The following is a 16,779-nucleotide window of genomic DNA, read 5'->3' as shown; positions in this document are numbered from 1 at the left end:
ATTACAGATGGCACTGAGTACACATGAAGCACTGGATATCTCTTAAACCCAGTTTCAAAATCCAGGGTCTTGTTCCCTGAACAAAACAATGCCTCACTCAATCTGCTATAATGCATCATCAAACGTCTGAGTTAAGGAACTTGAGATATAAATATATATTGTTTGCCTGCCTCATGTATTGATATAGATCATCAGCAAAGAACTTTTTTTTCATCACAAGACTACCTTCTGGTTTTTTTTTTAATGACAAATATGTCAATAACTCCCACGATATAAAGTAATTGATGCTGTTTCAAGTAAATCTCAAGGCCAAACCATAGGAAAATGGAACATGTATTCCCAACCCCAGAAGTCCAGCATGACTTATGAAAGGCAACTACTCTTTAGGTTTATGTTGGAGAGGAATCATATATGATCTGTTGGTTCATTATCAGAGCTCTGTTTAAATTACCATCTTTCACTACAGTGGAAAAATAATATTTTTGACATCAAATACTGCTATCAATATCCACGGCATACATTGGTATCTGTAAGGAAACAACCTTGTGAGCTTAAAGTGTAACGGTGCCCCTTCAAGGTGGAACCAAGTAGGCGAGGATGCACTGACTACACCTCACCTTTGAAAGTTGAATGGGTCTATGTTTCACTGTAATTCTAATTTGGATTTCTATGCTTTTGATAGAATTATAATTTATGTGCCCTTTAATTCTGCCCTAAATAATCCATTTGATTTAGGATTCCTTTTTGTTTTTCTGCCCCACTTTGTGCCACCACCCTATAGCATGTGCTATTATACCAGTGAATCCTTAAGAACTCATGTTCGTATACTTTTTGTAGCCAACTGCATCTAATGATCAGGTAAAGGTTGTAAAAGGAGGAAGGCTGAAAGCTTGCTTATAAGGTAAATCACTCCTGCCGACGTACCATGTGTCAGATGATCCACGCTGCATGTTTAGGAATCATGTTCTGATCTTTTGATGTACCCCTTGGATAAAAAAAACATGTTATTGGCCCTTTGCACTGCATCATGTTCAGGTAAATAGAACCAAAAATAATAATGGGTTCACTCATTTCCAGTCAGCAATCCATCTGAAATCCTCCCCCCACCCCCAAGACCAATAGGATTACTCTGGAGGTAACTGGATGGAGAAATGTGCCCTGTTAAGAGTTTTTCAGTCCTTCAGTTGGAAGCCAAAATTAGGCCATCAGGATACGAGAAAGGGACATGCAGACAGATGTTTTGCACTTAAGGCCATTTACTGCAACATGACAGACTATCAGCCTTTACAGAAAACAAACAAACCTAAAATCTAAATGGAGTCCAGCTTCAGGCTGGCTCTCAGAAAATATTCCTCTGAGGTTTTGCACACTAAATCCAAGGCTTTGTTGAATGTCTTTGATCTGTCTGGAATTTGTACTCTTTCTCTTAAATTATTTTCCTGCTATTTGTTAAAACATTTAAATTAATAAAAGAATTTTCTCTTTAGTGTGTGGGCTCTCTGTTCCTTATAATTTTTCTTATTCCTTGCCTGCCTGATTATGCTTATACTTTCAACACTGTGTTGCAACTTTTACAAGTTTCCCCCCACTACCACTCTGTACACACAGACCTAATTAAAGACCCTAAACTAGTCCTCTCCTTGGAAGCATGGAAAGATCTCGCACACATCCTGCACTTCACCATCTACAGGTGCTTCTCTGTTTGGTTAAATATGGGGAACAGCTCTCTGCATAATGAAGGAAGTAAATGTGGAAGTCTGGACCTGCAGTTCTGTGTACATAACTCTGAATATGAATTACAGCGATGGTATCTGTTGGGAATCAAAAAGTGCCTTAGGGACGCAAATCAGCTCATTTGGATTTTTTGAGTGGCTGCCCTTCACATTACTGAGTTACTGTGGCTCAGTGCCTAGTGTGTTAGACTTTGGTTGGGGAAGAGCTAAACCGAAATCCTCACTGACTATCTTGGGTTTCTATCTGTCTGTGTTTTGGGGGGTGCGGTGCAGAAGGAGAAGCATGCATGCAGCAATGGGGTCTTTGGAGGAAAAGGTGGGATAAAGCATGTAGTATCATAAATACCTTTTAAAACAGCTCTATTTTGATTGCAGTTTGCCAAGGCAGATGATCTTGGACTCCTTTGGGAGGTGGGCTGGATAAAACTGAATAAATGTGGGTTGTGCTATTCAGTAACACAGATTCAAATACACTAGATCGCAGCCACCGACACATTGTTATAAACTGTTTTTCCAGGACAGCATTTCTACATACATTCTGACATACATTTCTAACTTGCCTTGTCAAAAATTTTGACTAAAGTATTTGTAAATGAGTGAGCATTTCTACAATGCTGGTCACCAGACTTGAGTTTAGAAGAAGGAATAGGGAAATGAATAAGACCCTCCTATGAAAATAATACTGGGCCTGTTCAGATATGGTTTGACCATCATATGGCTTGTTTCATTCCCGCTCGTATGCTCTGATTTATTTCCTTATCTTCCTGGTTTGAGTAAACCAGTTTTCATCCAAGCCAGAATTGGAATTTACAGATTGTGAAGTAAATAATAGTGTGTGCAAACCAAGGAGGATGGAAATTTGAACATGAGAGGGAAAGCTCCATCAGCCAGACCATGATTTCGCCATTATCTCCCAACTCTGGTACTAAAGAAATGCCAAGGACCTTGGGGAAAGGACTGGCATTTGTGATGTCTCTTGGAAAACACTGGATTTGCTCTTACAGGCATACAAAATGAACTGAAATATCTGATAAGGGTTTGTTTGGTTACTTTTTACCAAAGTTGTTTAACTTCTGCAGATGATGGTTTGAACTATGGCACAGCATGCAGAATGCAATAAATATGCTTAATCCGTGCATACAATGGAAATAAAATCAGTAACTGGTATATTATATTAATATGCAAGAAATAAACTTGTCAACAGTTTCAACTATTTTAGAATGTTAAGAATGAAAAATGAAGGTGGTAATAAAAAATCCTAAAATAAACATACAAATTCTGAATCTGTTATGATTTCATTTTGCTGAATCTAATATAGATATAATGAGTATGATGCACAATGAATGGCCATTCTGAAAGGAGAACTCAAAAAGATATTTCGGTGCCTGAATTCCTGTTACTAGAAAGAAACCTAAAGATATTCTGAAGCTCAGGCATATTAATAACTAGTGCAGACTGTGAGGGCACTTTAGCGGTACCTCCCCCAAAGCATGTGACATCTCTCCCTAAAATTATGTTCTGCAGACATCTTGGTCAGTTCTGACACCATTGTGTTAGCTTCTGTTTACTGCATATGAAGTGCTAATCTGGATTAAGGAGGCTCTATGGGGGTGGGGAAACTGGTTATATGGCAAATACTTGGGTCAAGATGTTGAAGTCAAGATCTCCAGGTTTCTTCTAACTCAGATGCTTTGAAAGCAATTATCATCCCAAGCCAGCATCAGTTTTTCCTTAACAGACCCTTGAATTTCCACAAATGCTATATACCAAATCTTGTCACCTTCACAGAACATGTTGAAGTCTTAACTGAAGTCTTATATAAACTGCATTGCATTCTCACTTTGATGAAATCTTCAGGGTATGAGACCTTGAAGAATGAAAAATATTTTATTTTGATTTGACGAACACGAGTTTTGCTAATCTGGACTGGCATAGTATTTGATGACTTGTAGAACAGAGCATATTACACATGTGTACAATTGTATCCATTAACAAGTAATCTTAACAGGGAATTTGGATCCCTGACAAAGTTGGTTTCCATTTTCTAAGCTTTTATGTTACAGATAAAATCATGGAAATAGGCAAACCATGTTTGTTCTGAAATCCATGGCCGGTGTACCTGCTTGGCACTTCAAAACTACTTCTGCAGTATCTTACCCTTCTACTTCAATACTGGCACTTCTTTTTTTCCTTCTCTGGTCCGGCTGCCTTTGCTTTGAAAAACAAAGTCAATTATCAAATACAGTGGTACCTTGGGTTAAGTACTTAATTCGTTCCGGAGGTCTGTTCTTAACCTGTTCTTAACCTGAAGCACTACTTTAGCTAATGAGGCCTCCTGCTGCTTCTGCGCCGCCAGAGCAAGATTTCTGTTCTCATCCTGAAGCAAAGTTCTTAACCTGAATTTCTGGGTTAGCAGAGTCTGTAACCTGAGTCGTATGTAACCTGAGTCGTATGTAACCCGAGGTACCACTGTAAAGCAAAATGTGTTAATTTTACATGCAGTACATGGGTATTCTCAGCTTGGCTTTTGTACAAGGGCTCAAACATGCCCAGCTTATAAATTATAGTTGTTGTCATTGAATAGTTGTTCTTTTCACAAACCCTGACCTAAACCTCACACAGCAGCAACAGTGTGCACTTAAGGATCTCTTTGGCTAACAGATCACCAGCATCAGTGCCGACGTTGAAGGCAGGACTGACCAAACTCAAGCGCTCGGAACTCATGCTTGGGGCTCTCTTTACCACACTAATACACTACAGTGGTACCTTGCAAGACGGAAAACTCGCAAGACGAATGCCTCGCAAGACAAAAGGGTTTTTTGTTTTTTGAGCTGCTTCACAAGACGATTTTCCCTATGGGCTTGCTTTGCAAGACGGAAAAGTTTGTTTCCTTTTTCTTAACACCGTTAATACAGTTGCGACTTGACTTCGAGGAACAACTCATAGCACATGGTGTGGTAGCCTTTTTTGAGGTTTTTGAAGACTTTGGTGATTTTTGAAGCTTTTCCAAAACTTTTCCGACACCGTGCTTCGCAAGACGAAAAAAATCGCAAGACGACAAAACTCGCGGAACGAATTAATTTCGTCTTGCGAGGCACCACTGTATTAGGTAATGTGGATTAGTCCAACAAGGATAACACTCATCCAAGTAGAGTTACGGGTTGTAGTTATTTATTCTTATGAGACACTTGCATACACAGAAACCAATGTGATCAGGATGGAAACCTGAGTAGCTTCTTTCCGAGAGCAAGTCTCCTTGCTGAATGGAGACAGACCCCTGGAAACTGAAAATTATAAACCCAAGTAAATTGGTATAAGGTGGAAATAAACAAGAGAGCAATAGATGACTACACCAATATGGGGTTGCATAGACTTTTGGAAAACCAAAATTTGAATGGAGCTTTTACTGGGATAACCTTTCAGCTGATTTTTATACACTTGTAGGATTTCAGTTGATTTTACAGCTGTATTTCCTATGTAGGCACAATGGATATCTAGTTATAATTTTTTCTCTTTTGTCTGTTACAGGCAAATGGACACAGTTTTGTACATATGGAACATGAAAAAGCTGTACTACTACTGAAGAGTTTCCAGAATACAGTAGACCTAGTTATTCAACGTGAGCTTACTGTCTAAATATTTTTTATAAATAGTAAAATATGTCTAGCCAGAGCTAATGTTTAATTAAATAAAAATTTATATACATATATATATATAAATAAGTGAATATATATATATATATATGGGGGGAAATTGCCAATTGCTGGACCAATGGCAAACATAGTGCCAAATGTATAATATATGTTAGTACTGATCATTGGGAGGGATATCTATATAAATGTAACTTCCATGGGATTACATATTAGTTCTCATTGTAAGCCTCTGTGCGTTGGTACGAGCTTTTTTTCAAGATGATTTTTAATTATTTCTAGATGTCATGTAATTTCAGAACACAGAAGCACACACAAGCTATTTACAAATTATTCCGTCCATCAAAAAACAGGCTGCATGCACACCACACCTTTAAAAGACATGACACCCACCTACCCCAATAGCCTTGTGAGGGATAAACTACAATTCCCAGAATACTCTGGAGGAAGCTATGCCCTTTTAAGGTAGTGTGTGTACCCAGCCACAGCCTCAAAGTTCTTCATGGCTTTAGAAAGAAAACTATTTAAAACTGTAATTCCCACAAAGTCTAAAGTCAAATATAATGGATTATTAAATAGTATTTTTATAGACACTTAAAATGAAATCTATATAAAAATTAACCTGTAGTCCTATATCCACTTACCTGAGAATGAATTCCATTGCACTTAATGGGGCTTTCTTCTGAGGAGACATTTATAGAATTGCACTTTAAAACTTTTGGGCCTGATACAACTAAATATTTGTGCTAGCGGGAGACAGTATATGAGCTCTGCTAGTGCAACAGGGCTCCCCCCTATTTCTGGCCACCCAATCAGCTTGGGGGGGGGGGCAGAGGAGAGGGAGATCTTTCTGACTGGCAAGCAAAAATGCTTGCACTGACAGAACAAACGTAATGGTGAGACATTGAATTCCTCCCTTTGCCTTTTTAAATTTCATGGGTGGTGTTCCACTGTTTTGCTCAGAGTAGTAATGTCTAAGTTAATCATTTTCATTGATTTCAATGCATCTATTCTGAGTAAAACTTAACCGAATAGCACCCACTGCCTTACAGGATTAATTTAAGGTATTCCCTGAGCTGGGAGAGGGTGTCACACACGCAAAACTGAGCTTCAGTGTGTATACTATTATTTGAAAAGCTCATCTCCTGCCCTTCATATGTCTTTGCATCACTCAGGGTAGCTTGAAATAATACAACCATATAAACCAATACAACAAAGACAGGCACAGCTGATGATGATCATGATAAGATGCACCACACAGCAGGCGTAAATATATAGTGAGATATGATATAATGAGGGAATATAATGTGGGTATGACCACAGAGGTGGATTTTTTTGCCACTTCACATCCAATATTCAATGTTCAGCCTGGAACATGACATGGAAGGGAGCCTTCAAAGCAAATCTTAGGCAGCAGGCAACCTAGGAGGGGGAGAGATGGTCCCTCAGGGATCCTTTAGGGCAGTGATGAGGAGGAACCTCTTTGGCCCTCAGATTCTCCTTAGGCCACACACTGCCCAACTAGAATGTTTCTCTGAGCTGTGCTAAGGCCTCTTGCTTACCTGGAGATAAAAACGTGGGTGCCTGGGTAAACCTCTGCCTTTCTCATGGGTTTGCATGGCTGGAATGTAGTCTAGTGCACAAAAGTCTCACATCCTTTGTTCAGCCCACCTGTCCTCCGGCCCCACCCGCCACTAACATGTGGCCCCTGGAAGGTTGCCCATGAGGTAATGCAGCCCTCAGTTTGAAAAAGGTTTACCATGTTTGCTGTTAGGGCTTCAAAGATAATTACCAGAACTTTGAATTGTGTCCAGAAAGGAATTAGCAAGAAGGGGATGTGCTCTTTCTTACCACAATCATAGGGACGCGGGTGGCACTTTGGTCTAAACCAGTGAGCCTAAGGCTTGCCGATCGGAAGGTCGGCAATTTGAATCCCCATGAAGGGGTGAGCTCCCGTTGCTCGGTCCCAGCTCCTGCCCACCTAGCAGTTCGAAAGCACGTCAAAGTACCTAAGGGTCAGGGGTACCTTTACCACAATCATGTGACATGGTTTAGGGTTATACAAAGAATAGTCACAGCTAATATGAATATTTGTAACCTAAAATGCACTCCTTCCATGCCATTTCCCATGTTCCAAGCTCAGACCCTCCTATTGCAAAAATATGCTCAGCTCAAATTCTTAATGAACAACATGCTTTATTTGATGAAATATGTGTAGGAGGTAATCCACAAGGTGACAGTTAATGAAGGGGAAGAGTGTGCAAATCTCTTAATATTATCAATAGAAGAACCATTACTGTAGCTAATTAAAGGTGGTTTAGCCCTAATGTAATTCAGTTCTCTTAGCACTTTACACAAGCAATAACGTTTCTGAATATACATTATAATTAAACTATTTAAAATATTTATATGACACCTTCTCCTAGGTTCAAGACAGTTGGCAATGAAATATAAAACCATAAAATAACTCAGGATAGCCTTATGACTAAATAGAATGTGGTTTCAGCTCAACTGTTTTATCAAATCAGATAATGATGACAGGTTGCTTAATTAACAAGTGGGGATAAAGTTGGAAGCCAGGGAGATGGCCTGGGAATCATATGTTCTTGCTCTTTGTTTCGTAGCAAGAATGGAGAATAAGATGTTATTTCTTTTGCATGCTGTGGGCCTGTAGTGATCTTTGAATCCCAGATCAATGATCTAAAACTTCAAGTGCTATGAAACTTACTAGTCCTCCTATCCAGATGGGGATCCTATGTTTTAAAATTCATTTGTTTTCATTTTTGATAATGATTTAAAAATACAGTGAAATCCAAAAGTTGACATTTATTCTACACTTCTTTAGAATTTGACTCTGCTGCATTGGTTGCCATGGCACCAGTTCTGTTAGCAACAGTTCTTAAAGGTTTATTTACCAACTCTCACATTAGAGCTACACTGTAAGTAAAATAAAGGGAAAGGCTGACATTCCTTCAATTCAGCACAACAGCTGTTCAGGAAAACATAATGTGTATGGAGCATCACTACATGGAGGCAGTGACACAAGCTTGTTATGTATCTATGCAGGCAGGCAGAACATACACTTGTGAGGAAAAACTCAAAGTATTTGTTTAAAACGGTAGATGGCAAGAGTCATGTGCTTTTCTCCCGTAAGAGGGGGAATGCCTCTTGCAGTATAGACGTCTGCTCTTACAATTGCATGCATTAATAAATTCAAAAGCTTCTTGGTTTGGAACCATTGTTCTTACCTATATGCAAATTTTAATTTATATATGAGCTATAACACATGACCACCAGATAACTCAGGCAACCACCATAATTAAGACTCAAAGTCATGTGTTCTGCTTATAGCCACGTGCTGCAGCAATTGCAGAAACCCTATGACTACAAATATAGGTAGTCAAAATGTAACTTCTGCCGTTACTGGGTTTGCCACTACACTAATCTCTTTCTTCCCTCATGGAACTGAAGTCAGCATACATCTTGTTTCCATGTGATCTCCCATCAAAGCATCACACGCTTTTTCAGTGATGATGCTTCCATTTTGGAACCAACACCACCCCTCCATGATACCTAAATCTTGTCAAGTTTTAGATATCTGGTAATTCACACAGGCACATAGCAAGATCTGATGCCAGTATTGTTATTTTTAGGTGGCTGGCTCTATGCCTCATTTTAGTAACTGTATTGTGAATTTGAAACTGTTTTGCTGTAACTTGCCCAGAAATTGCTGTGCAATGAGACTAGATGAGAAATGTTTCCCAAAAAAGGGCAGACTTCTTAGCTACATTGGTTGCATCAAGTCCCTCTGGATGGTGCCCTGTGTGACCGGTGCCGTTTTTTCTAGAAAAAGAGATACTGGAACTCACCATGAATGCCTCCCTTCTTCTCTTATGATGGCAATGGCACCCACCTGAGAGGTGCCAGAGCTGAGTTCCAGTGAGTTCTGGCTGGAAAAAAAGCCCTGCTTGTGACCAATTTATAAATAAAAGATGGAACAGTAGTTAATTTAAAAACAAAAACCTATTATAAACCTTGTGCCTAGGATATCTGGAATGAAAGCTATGTTCCACAAAGGATAGTGTTCTTTATCCTACCATTCTCTGCTTCCCTTTCTTGCAGCAAGCAGTGCCTACCCATTTACCAAACTAAAACCAGTAGTTTCAGCGTTGTACAGAGCTAACTTGTGAGTGTACTGAGTTCTGTGTCTGACTGCAATACATGCCTCTCTAAGAAATAATCATGCAAATCACAGAAATATAAGCAAAATGCTAATCCCTGCTAATGTTCAGAATGTATAATTGTCAACAGCAACAGTGTTTAGTAACATTGATTCGGTTTTTCCATGTTTACAGCTTTCATGTACTTTTGGGGCAAAATTAAGATGGAACTCAAATAGTGACTTACACTTTCACAAAACATTTTTTCTTCCTTTAGGAATTGCTGTTGAATATTTTCAGTTCCAATTTTTCCTTTGCTCATGGTCTTCATTATTGCATTGTGTTCTAAGTATGAGATAAGAATAAAATCTATTTCTAAACCAGTAATTTGGATTGGATTCACATGTAGTGAAGGTGGGTTAATGAACGACAGTTTTTGCTATGCCCAACAACAATGGTAGTCATATTTGCGCAGCCCAATACTGACACCCAAAGGCAAAGCCTAGTTTTCCTCAGCACACACATTTTTAATAGCCAGATTTTTAATGCTCTATACAATAGCAGAATTTTAACTCAGACTTTTAGAATGAGTCGTCCTTACTAGTCTTTTTGAACTTTTCAGATGTGCATTAAGTCAAACACAAAACATGTATAATACACACCATTTTACTCCATCTAGAATTTTCATGCCCTCTTGTAAAAGCTTTTATTCTTAACATCAAGAAGCCACACCAGTTCAGCACAAGAGGCTGAATTTTTATAAACTGGGGCCTTTCCTGCCTCTTTGCTAGCTTAGGTGGCTTAACACTGGGCAAGACAAAGACTTATTAAGTTACATTTTTCTACTTGTCAGTACTGTAATCAAGTCAAAAACAACCTACTTTATTACAAATTTTACCATTTTATAAAACACATGTTTAATTATAGAGATAGCTGTATTGTAATTAATATTTTGAGAAAATTGTGATTTTGAGCTTAAATTATATACAGAACTGTCATTTTTGTATGTGTTACAAAGATTGCTATATGAAGAACTGTACTTTTCAGTTTAATTACAATATCATTGTAAATATGGCTGAATGAAGAACCACTTACTACTCTATGAACATAGATTGTGAATGTATTTCAATGTCTTTGCAGTATACAGATTTACTGAACTTGGAATCTGCTTCATTTTACGTGCAAAAAGGTACTTTAAAGCTATATTTTAAATCTATTGATTCAGTGAAATCAATTATCTTTCATTTGCACATGCAGGTGGTATTGCTCCCATTTTAATTTGTGTATTGACACTAACTGGTAAGGTGCATATTGTGTCTAGAATGCATTTTGCAGATGCTTTCTGTACATAAAAAGAATACAGGGACTCAAACAATGCTGTGCAGCGTATAGCAGAGCCATTTTCGGCTTTGATGTACTCAACCTTTTTCAGTATTAAAAAAAGTGTTTTGAATAATATATTAAAAAGTCTATTGTATAAATAAAGGCACCTTATTGTAAGTACTTTGTGTGGGAGTCTTGCAATCACTTTTTTTTAAAGACAACTATTTCACTTTTGCTAATTCATAGAAACAACACCAAGCTTTTTGCAAGGCCTCTTATTATTATTTTACTTCCTCAATCCAAGTGCATCAGAAGTACAGAACTAGAAATGCATTTGCCAACATAAAAAGACGCTGTCAGCTTTTCAGGTAGTTCTCACTACCTAGGGGTTTGGACTTGCAGAGAATGGTTTAGTACAATGGTTGCTAGTATGGATGGCTGTCAGCATGTTATTAGGCCAGTCAGCTGCATAAAGCTCTACAACCTTTAGAAGAACCCACTGCCACCATCCAACAGATACATATGCTTCAGTGCACCTAATGCTATGCTGGATTGGGGTTAACATGTAGAACCGACTGGGGGGGGGGGGGCCTGAAGGATTGCCACTGACATATTTAGAAAGATCCAAGTATGCAATAATTGTTGCTAGTACTGCACCATCCTCACCTTCAGTCTCAAAGTATTCACCTTTGTAATTTGCTTCAAAATATCAAGAACAATCAGTGCCTAAATTGCACTATGGCCAGCATACTCCCTTCTGGAAATGTTTTAGTAAGGGAAGGTGACACATGGGCAGTTGCTAGATCACAACAGCAACGAGACCAGGGGCAGCTAACTGGTGGCCTTCTAGGTGGTGTTGGACTCCAACTCCTTTTAGCCCCAAACAGCATGGCTAATTGTCAGAGGTGATGGGAGTTGTGTTCCAAAAGCAGGTTAATCACCCCTGCACTAGTCTCTCATTGGGTGCAGACTATGGCTTTCATAACTGTATCCAAAGTTTGGGGAAAAGGAAAGTATCTTATGGGCAATAGTGTGTATATGCTTCTAATTATACATAACTCAACACAGGGGCTACTATAATAATCATAATAATTTATTATTCATACCCCGCCCATCTGGCTGGGTTTCCCCAGCCACTCTAGGCAGTTCCAAACAGATTATTAAAAACACAAAAGCAAGACCAGGACAACACATTTAAGGGTATAGGCATGGCTGTCCCAAATTAAGAACAGATCAGGGAAATTCACATCAATAACCCTCTTCCAAAAAGATTCCACTTTCTACAAGTCTTAAAAATTTAATCTGAAAGCGGGGTTGCATGGTTGAACAGTTTTAGAGTTAAAAGAATTTCATATAATAGATCATACTCTGGTGCAGCTACATGCCTCCTCCTTTCCAACTCCCAGTTTCACAGTTTTTTGCAAAGAAAGGAGAAAATTCATGTGTGTGGTGTTCACAGCTGACACAGGCCATGTGTCTTCATACTAAGCTATCCTTGTACAAGTAGGGCATCTCCAAAAAGAAGCAGCTCTTAATAGTAATAACATTTTAAAAAGTAAAATAAATGAAAACTGCTCATTTTGGCAAACTAGCATCTTGAATAACTGCAAGGCACACACACAACCAAGTATTAATTGTAAAAAAACAGAAAAAAATATTCCAACATTTGTGATGTTCCACACAGCAGAGTTTTTCTAAACATTTCTGGCATTTGTAAACAGTTGCACTAAGTCATTTGGTTAAATTTATGAAGCTGATCATTTGATATATAATTTGAGTTTTATTTTCAAATAATAATTTGATAAATGTGCCCAATTCATTAGTGATTAAGTCAGCACCATAATTCTTCAGCAGGCAATCGCTTGGTGCAAATGCTTCATATTATGCAAATCAAGATCTGGATTTATTTTATTTTGGGGGCAGCCCTTTTTTGGTGACCTTAAAATTAGCTAAAAGAAAAGGAAATTTAAAACAGGATTTAAAAAAATTAACACAATAGCACAATTCTAACCATATCCAATTTTGGATAACGTAGAGTGCCTGTTCATATAGAATATGTGGGTTAAGAAGAGATCAGATGGGCACATGGATGCAGCTATCAATAATTCCTAGATGGTAGCAGTATTTTTACAATCATGTCATGATCAGGGGAATTGCTGCTGGACGAATAGAACCATCTATCAATAACCTACCATACACCATACAAGTATGTACGCAAGCATAGTTTGAACTGGAGGCATGCAAGGTAAGAGTCCTTTGTGAAATAGCTCTTAAAAAGTGACCACAGCATATGCACTCAGCTTATGCTAAACGAAGCAAATAGTTCTTATGTATAAGGACTTCGATCTTCATGCTTCAGAAGGTAAGATCTTGCACACATTTCAGTTCAAACCAAGCACAACAGATCAAGTAGGAATTCTGCTTCTTAGGTATTCAAGCACAGCAGCTGTCCCCTTGGCAAGAATAGCAGCTCGAGGAGTCCGGAAAGGATTGCCTTCCAGCAAAAGTGTCCTAACAGAAGGACCAAAAACCAGTTAAGACTACTGTATGTGTGTGCACACATGTACATGCATACACACAATCACCATTCATAAATGAGAAAATCTTATCACTTTTATTTTATTGTGTCATTTATTTAAAAATGGAAGTCAGCAATGTCTCTACTCCAGCCTAGTGCCCTCCAAATGTTTTAGACCAACTCCCATCAGCCTCAAACAGCATGGCTAATTGTCAGGAATTATGGGAATTGTGTCCCACACATCTGGAGGGCATGAGGCTGAGGAAGCCTTCTCTACTCATTTACCATATTGGCCCAAATATAAGCAGCACTTCCCCGCCCCCCAAATTCAGACCATGAAAAGTTAAAGTGCAGCTTATATTCACGACCTTACAAAAACTGGCTTTTACGATATTGCTGCTGAAACTGACATACGGTAAAACGGAACAAAAAAATGTTTTATTGCTAATTTGAGAGCTTGAGTCATGGAATTGTAGCAATTGCGATTTTAGCGATTGTATGGTAACTTTTGCGGGCTTGCAAGATCAAAGACTTAAATTGGCTTGGAGTTACAATTCTACCAACCGCAGCAATTTTTAGCCTGTAACCCAGTTTTAAGGGAGCGGCTTATATTCGAGTATCGTCTTTGTGAGAGATTGAATAGAAACACTAATCTAGTGTGCTGTTGAACTTTTAAGCAGATGAATTGATAATAATATTTTGTCCTGAATAAGTCCAGTTGTGGTTGAAAGATGGCAAATAAACCATATTGGCCCGAATATAAGCCGCACCCGCAGATAAACCGCACCCTTAAAATTCAAGGGGGAAAAGACAACACTCTCTTTCTTAAAGAGTCACTTGGGAAATGTTTTTCTTACATTTCTACATTTTTCTTATTCAGACCTTTGCAGATGGAATTCATTGAATTTGAAACCAGCTTAAAATTCTAGTGTTATTGTAAATCCTGAACCTGGTTGGGGGAGCTCATGCTGCAGATATACATGAGCCTGACTCAATATTGATCCCTTAATTTGGACCAAGGGATCAGGAGAATACATCTCAATCATTTCTCCCTGTCTGCATCAGACCACATTATTACTTTATTCAACAGCTGAGCCACTTCACCACTCACTGATTTATGCATAAAATTCCAGCATTGCACCTTGAAAAGAAAACTGCATCACCATCTATTTAGGACCATCAGATAGGATGAGCAGTTTTGCAAACAGGGTTCTCCTGACATGTTGACTGAGCTTATTTGAACATGGGCTTTCTAACAAATCTTGTTTGTGGAATTCTATCCCATATAAGGTTAGGAAAACTATCCATTCAAATATTCAGTTATATTCTACCCATGCTTACTGAGTGTATATAATCCTGGGAAGCAGAATCTTATTCAATTCAACCAATGTCTGAAAAGATCCAAAGAGTACACATTTTCAAAATTGTAACCTAATCTATTCAAATAGTCAGATGACACAAAAATGAGATTGATTTCATTATGAACTTTTGTACTGCTTTGTTTAGTCTTTCCTAGAATAAATATGAACATTTTCAAAAGAATATGCTGTATAGGAAAAAGTTATCCAAAATTCATGAAGTTAATCACCTGAGATTGACACAGTTCCCAAGTTCTGGTGGTACTTGTAAGAGGTCATTATTTTGAAGATCTAGGGTACCAAGCCTGTCCAACTTCTTTATTTGCAGAGGGTCCAGGGATCCAACCTGATTATTAGCAAGGAGGATTGTTTCAAGAGTTGGAATGTGATACAGCACATTTGGAAATATTTTAAATCTATGAAGAAAACCAGAGACACTTCATTAATATAATTATGAATAACCTACCCAAGAATATAATTTGTAAATACAACCACTGCACAAGTGACTTGAGTTTATTAGGAGCCTTTAGAGAACTAATTTACAAAACCAAGGGTTGGATTCAGATTAAGTTCTATACTAGGCTGCATCAACAGAAGTATAGCATCCATATCAAGGGAAGTAATACCACTCTATGCTGCCTTGGTCAGACCACACCTGGAATACCGTGTGCACTACTGGGCACCATAATCTAAGAAGGATGTTGACAAGCTAGAACATGTGCAGAGGGCAACCAAGATGATTAAGGTAAAGGTACCCCTGCCCATATGGGCCAGTCTTGACAGACTCTAGGGTTGTGCGCCCATCTCACTCAAGAGGTCGGGGGCCAGCGCTGTCCGGAGACACTTCCGGGTCACGTGGCCAGCGTGACATCGCTGCTCTGGCGAGCCAGAGCCGCACACGGAAACGCCGTTTACCTTCCCGCTAGTAAGCGGTCCCTATTTATCTACTTGCACCCAGGGGTGCTTTCGAACTGCTAGGTTGGCAGGCACTGGGACCGAACAACGGGAGCGCACCCTGCTGTGGGGATTCGAACCGCCGACCTTTCGATCGGCAAGCCCTAGGCACTGAGGCTTTTACCCACAGCACCACCCACGTCCCACCAAGATGATTAAGGGTCTGCAAATTAAGCCTTACAAGGAGCTGGATATGTTAGCCTGGAAGAGAGACGACTGATATGATCGCCATCTTAAAATATCTCATGGGCTGTCACATGGAGGAGGGAGCATGCTTGTTTTCTCCTGTTCTGGAGAGTAGGACTCAAACCAATGGCTTCAAGTTGCAAAAAAAGAGATTCTGACTAATGCTTTCTGACAGTAAAAGCTGTTCGGCAGTGGAACAGACTACCACGAAAGGTGGTGGATTCTCCTTCCTTGGAGGTTTTTAAGCAGAGATTGGATGGTCATCTGTCATGGATGCTTTAGCTGAGATTTCTGCACTGCAGGGGGTTGGACTAGATGACCCATGGGTCCCTTCCAACCTAAAAGATTCTATAATTGTAAGTTAGCCACTACTTAACCCTATTGCTTTCAATGAAACTATGTGCAACGAACCAACATCTAGAACCAAGCCAATATTTGGAGCTTCTAATTGTTCAGCTAATAATGGCTGATGTTCTTCATAGAGATGCTTCCTACTGAAAGTAACATGGTTCACTCAAGCCTTTTGCAGCCTTCTCCAGGAGTCATCCCTCTCACCAGACAACCTGCCTGAAGTTGGTGACAGTTGGCTCCTTTTGTTCTCTTCTCAAGTACTTTCCATTACCGTATTTTTCGCTCTATAACACGCACCTGACCATAACACGCACATCGTTTTTAGAGGAGGAAAACAAGGAAAAAAATTCTGAATGAAACAGTGGATGTATCATTTTTGTGCTTCATGCTGTGGCCACAGACATGTGATCTGATGGTGAATTTGGGGTAGCTCAATGCAAAGATCCTGAGGATCCATGTGGATCCATGCTTTTTAACCACATTTTTGCACCATTGCAGCCCCAGGCAACAGTGGGTGTGTGATTTTTGGGGGGCAGGCTGCTATGT

General features: G+C 39.1%; 2 protein-coding genes across 22 annotated transcripts in view; one reads left to right on the top strand and one right to left on the bottom strand.

Moving 5' to 3' along the window:
- Positions 1-11,046, top strand: part of LRRC7 (leucine rich repeat containing 7) — a 169,136-nt gene extending 158,090 nt beyond the window's left edge. For 7 of the 10 annotated variants that reach the window (XM_028733098.2, XM_028733111.2, XM_028733101.2 and 4 more), the window contains one exon: positions 5,262-11,046. In XM_028733098.2, the coding sequence (XP_028588931.2) occupies positions 5,262-5,369 (108 nt within the window). In that variant the 3' untranslated portion in view covers positions 5,370-11,046. Of the gene's footprint in view, positions 1-7; positions 356-5,261 lie in introns of those variants that run through there. The other 3 variants (XM_028733102.2, XM_028733100.2, XM_028733105.2) reach the window with 2 other exon arrangements.
- LRRC40 (leucine rich repeat containing 40) overlaps positions 1-16,779 on the bottom strand; it is a 50,450-nt gene that overhangs the window by 15,561 nt on the left and 18,110 nt on the right. For 8 of the 12 annotated variants that reach the window (XR_013392890.1, XR_013392891.1, XR_013392894.1 and 5 more), the window contains exons 14-15: positions 14,973-15,158; positions 925-985 (exon numbers count right to left, since the gene is read on the bottom strand). Coding sequence is in view for 5 of the 12 variants with exons in the window: in XM_077928597.1 (XP_077784723.1) it covers positions 931-985; positions 14,973-15,158 (241 nt within the window). In the remaining 7 variants the exon portion in view is untranslated. Of the gene's footprint in view, positions 1-924; positions 986-7,559; positions 9,889-11,938; positions 13,378-14,972; positions 15,159-16,779 lie in introns of those variants that run through there. The other 4 variants (XM_028733115.2, XM_028733112.2, XM_028733114.2 and 1 more) reach the window with 3 other exon arrangements.

Source organism: Podarcis muralis, chromosome 5, assembly GCF_964188315.1.
Source record: "Podarcis muralis chromosome 5, rPodMur119.hap1.1, whole genome shotgun sequence".
NCBI classification, from domain to species: domain Eukaryota; kingdom Metazoa; phylum Chordata; class Lepidosauria; order Squamata; family Lacertidae; genus Podarcis; species Podarcis muralis.
Note: the sequence above shows the minus strand (reverse complement) of the source record. Positions and strands in the feature narration are given on the sequence as shown.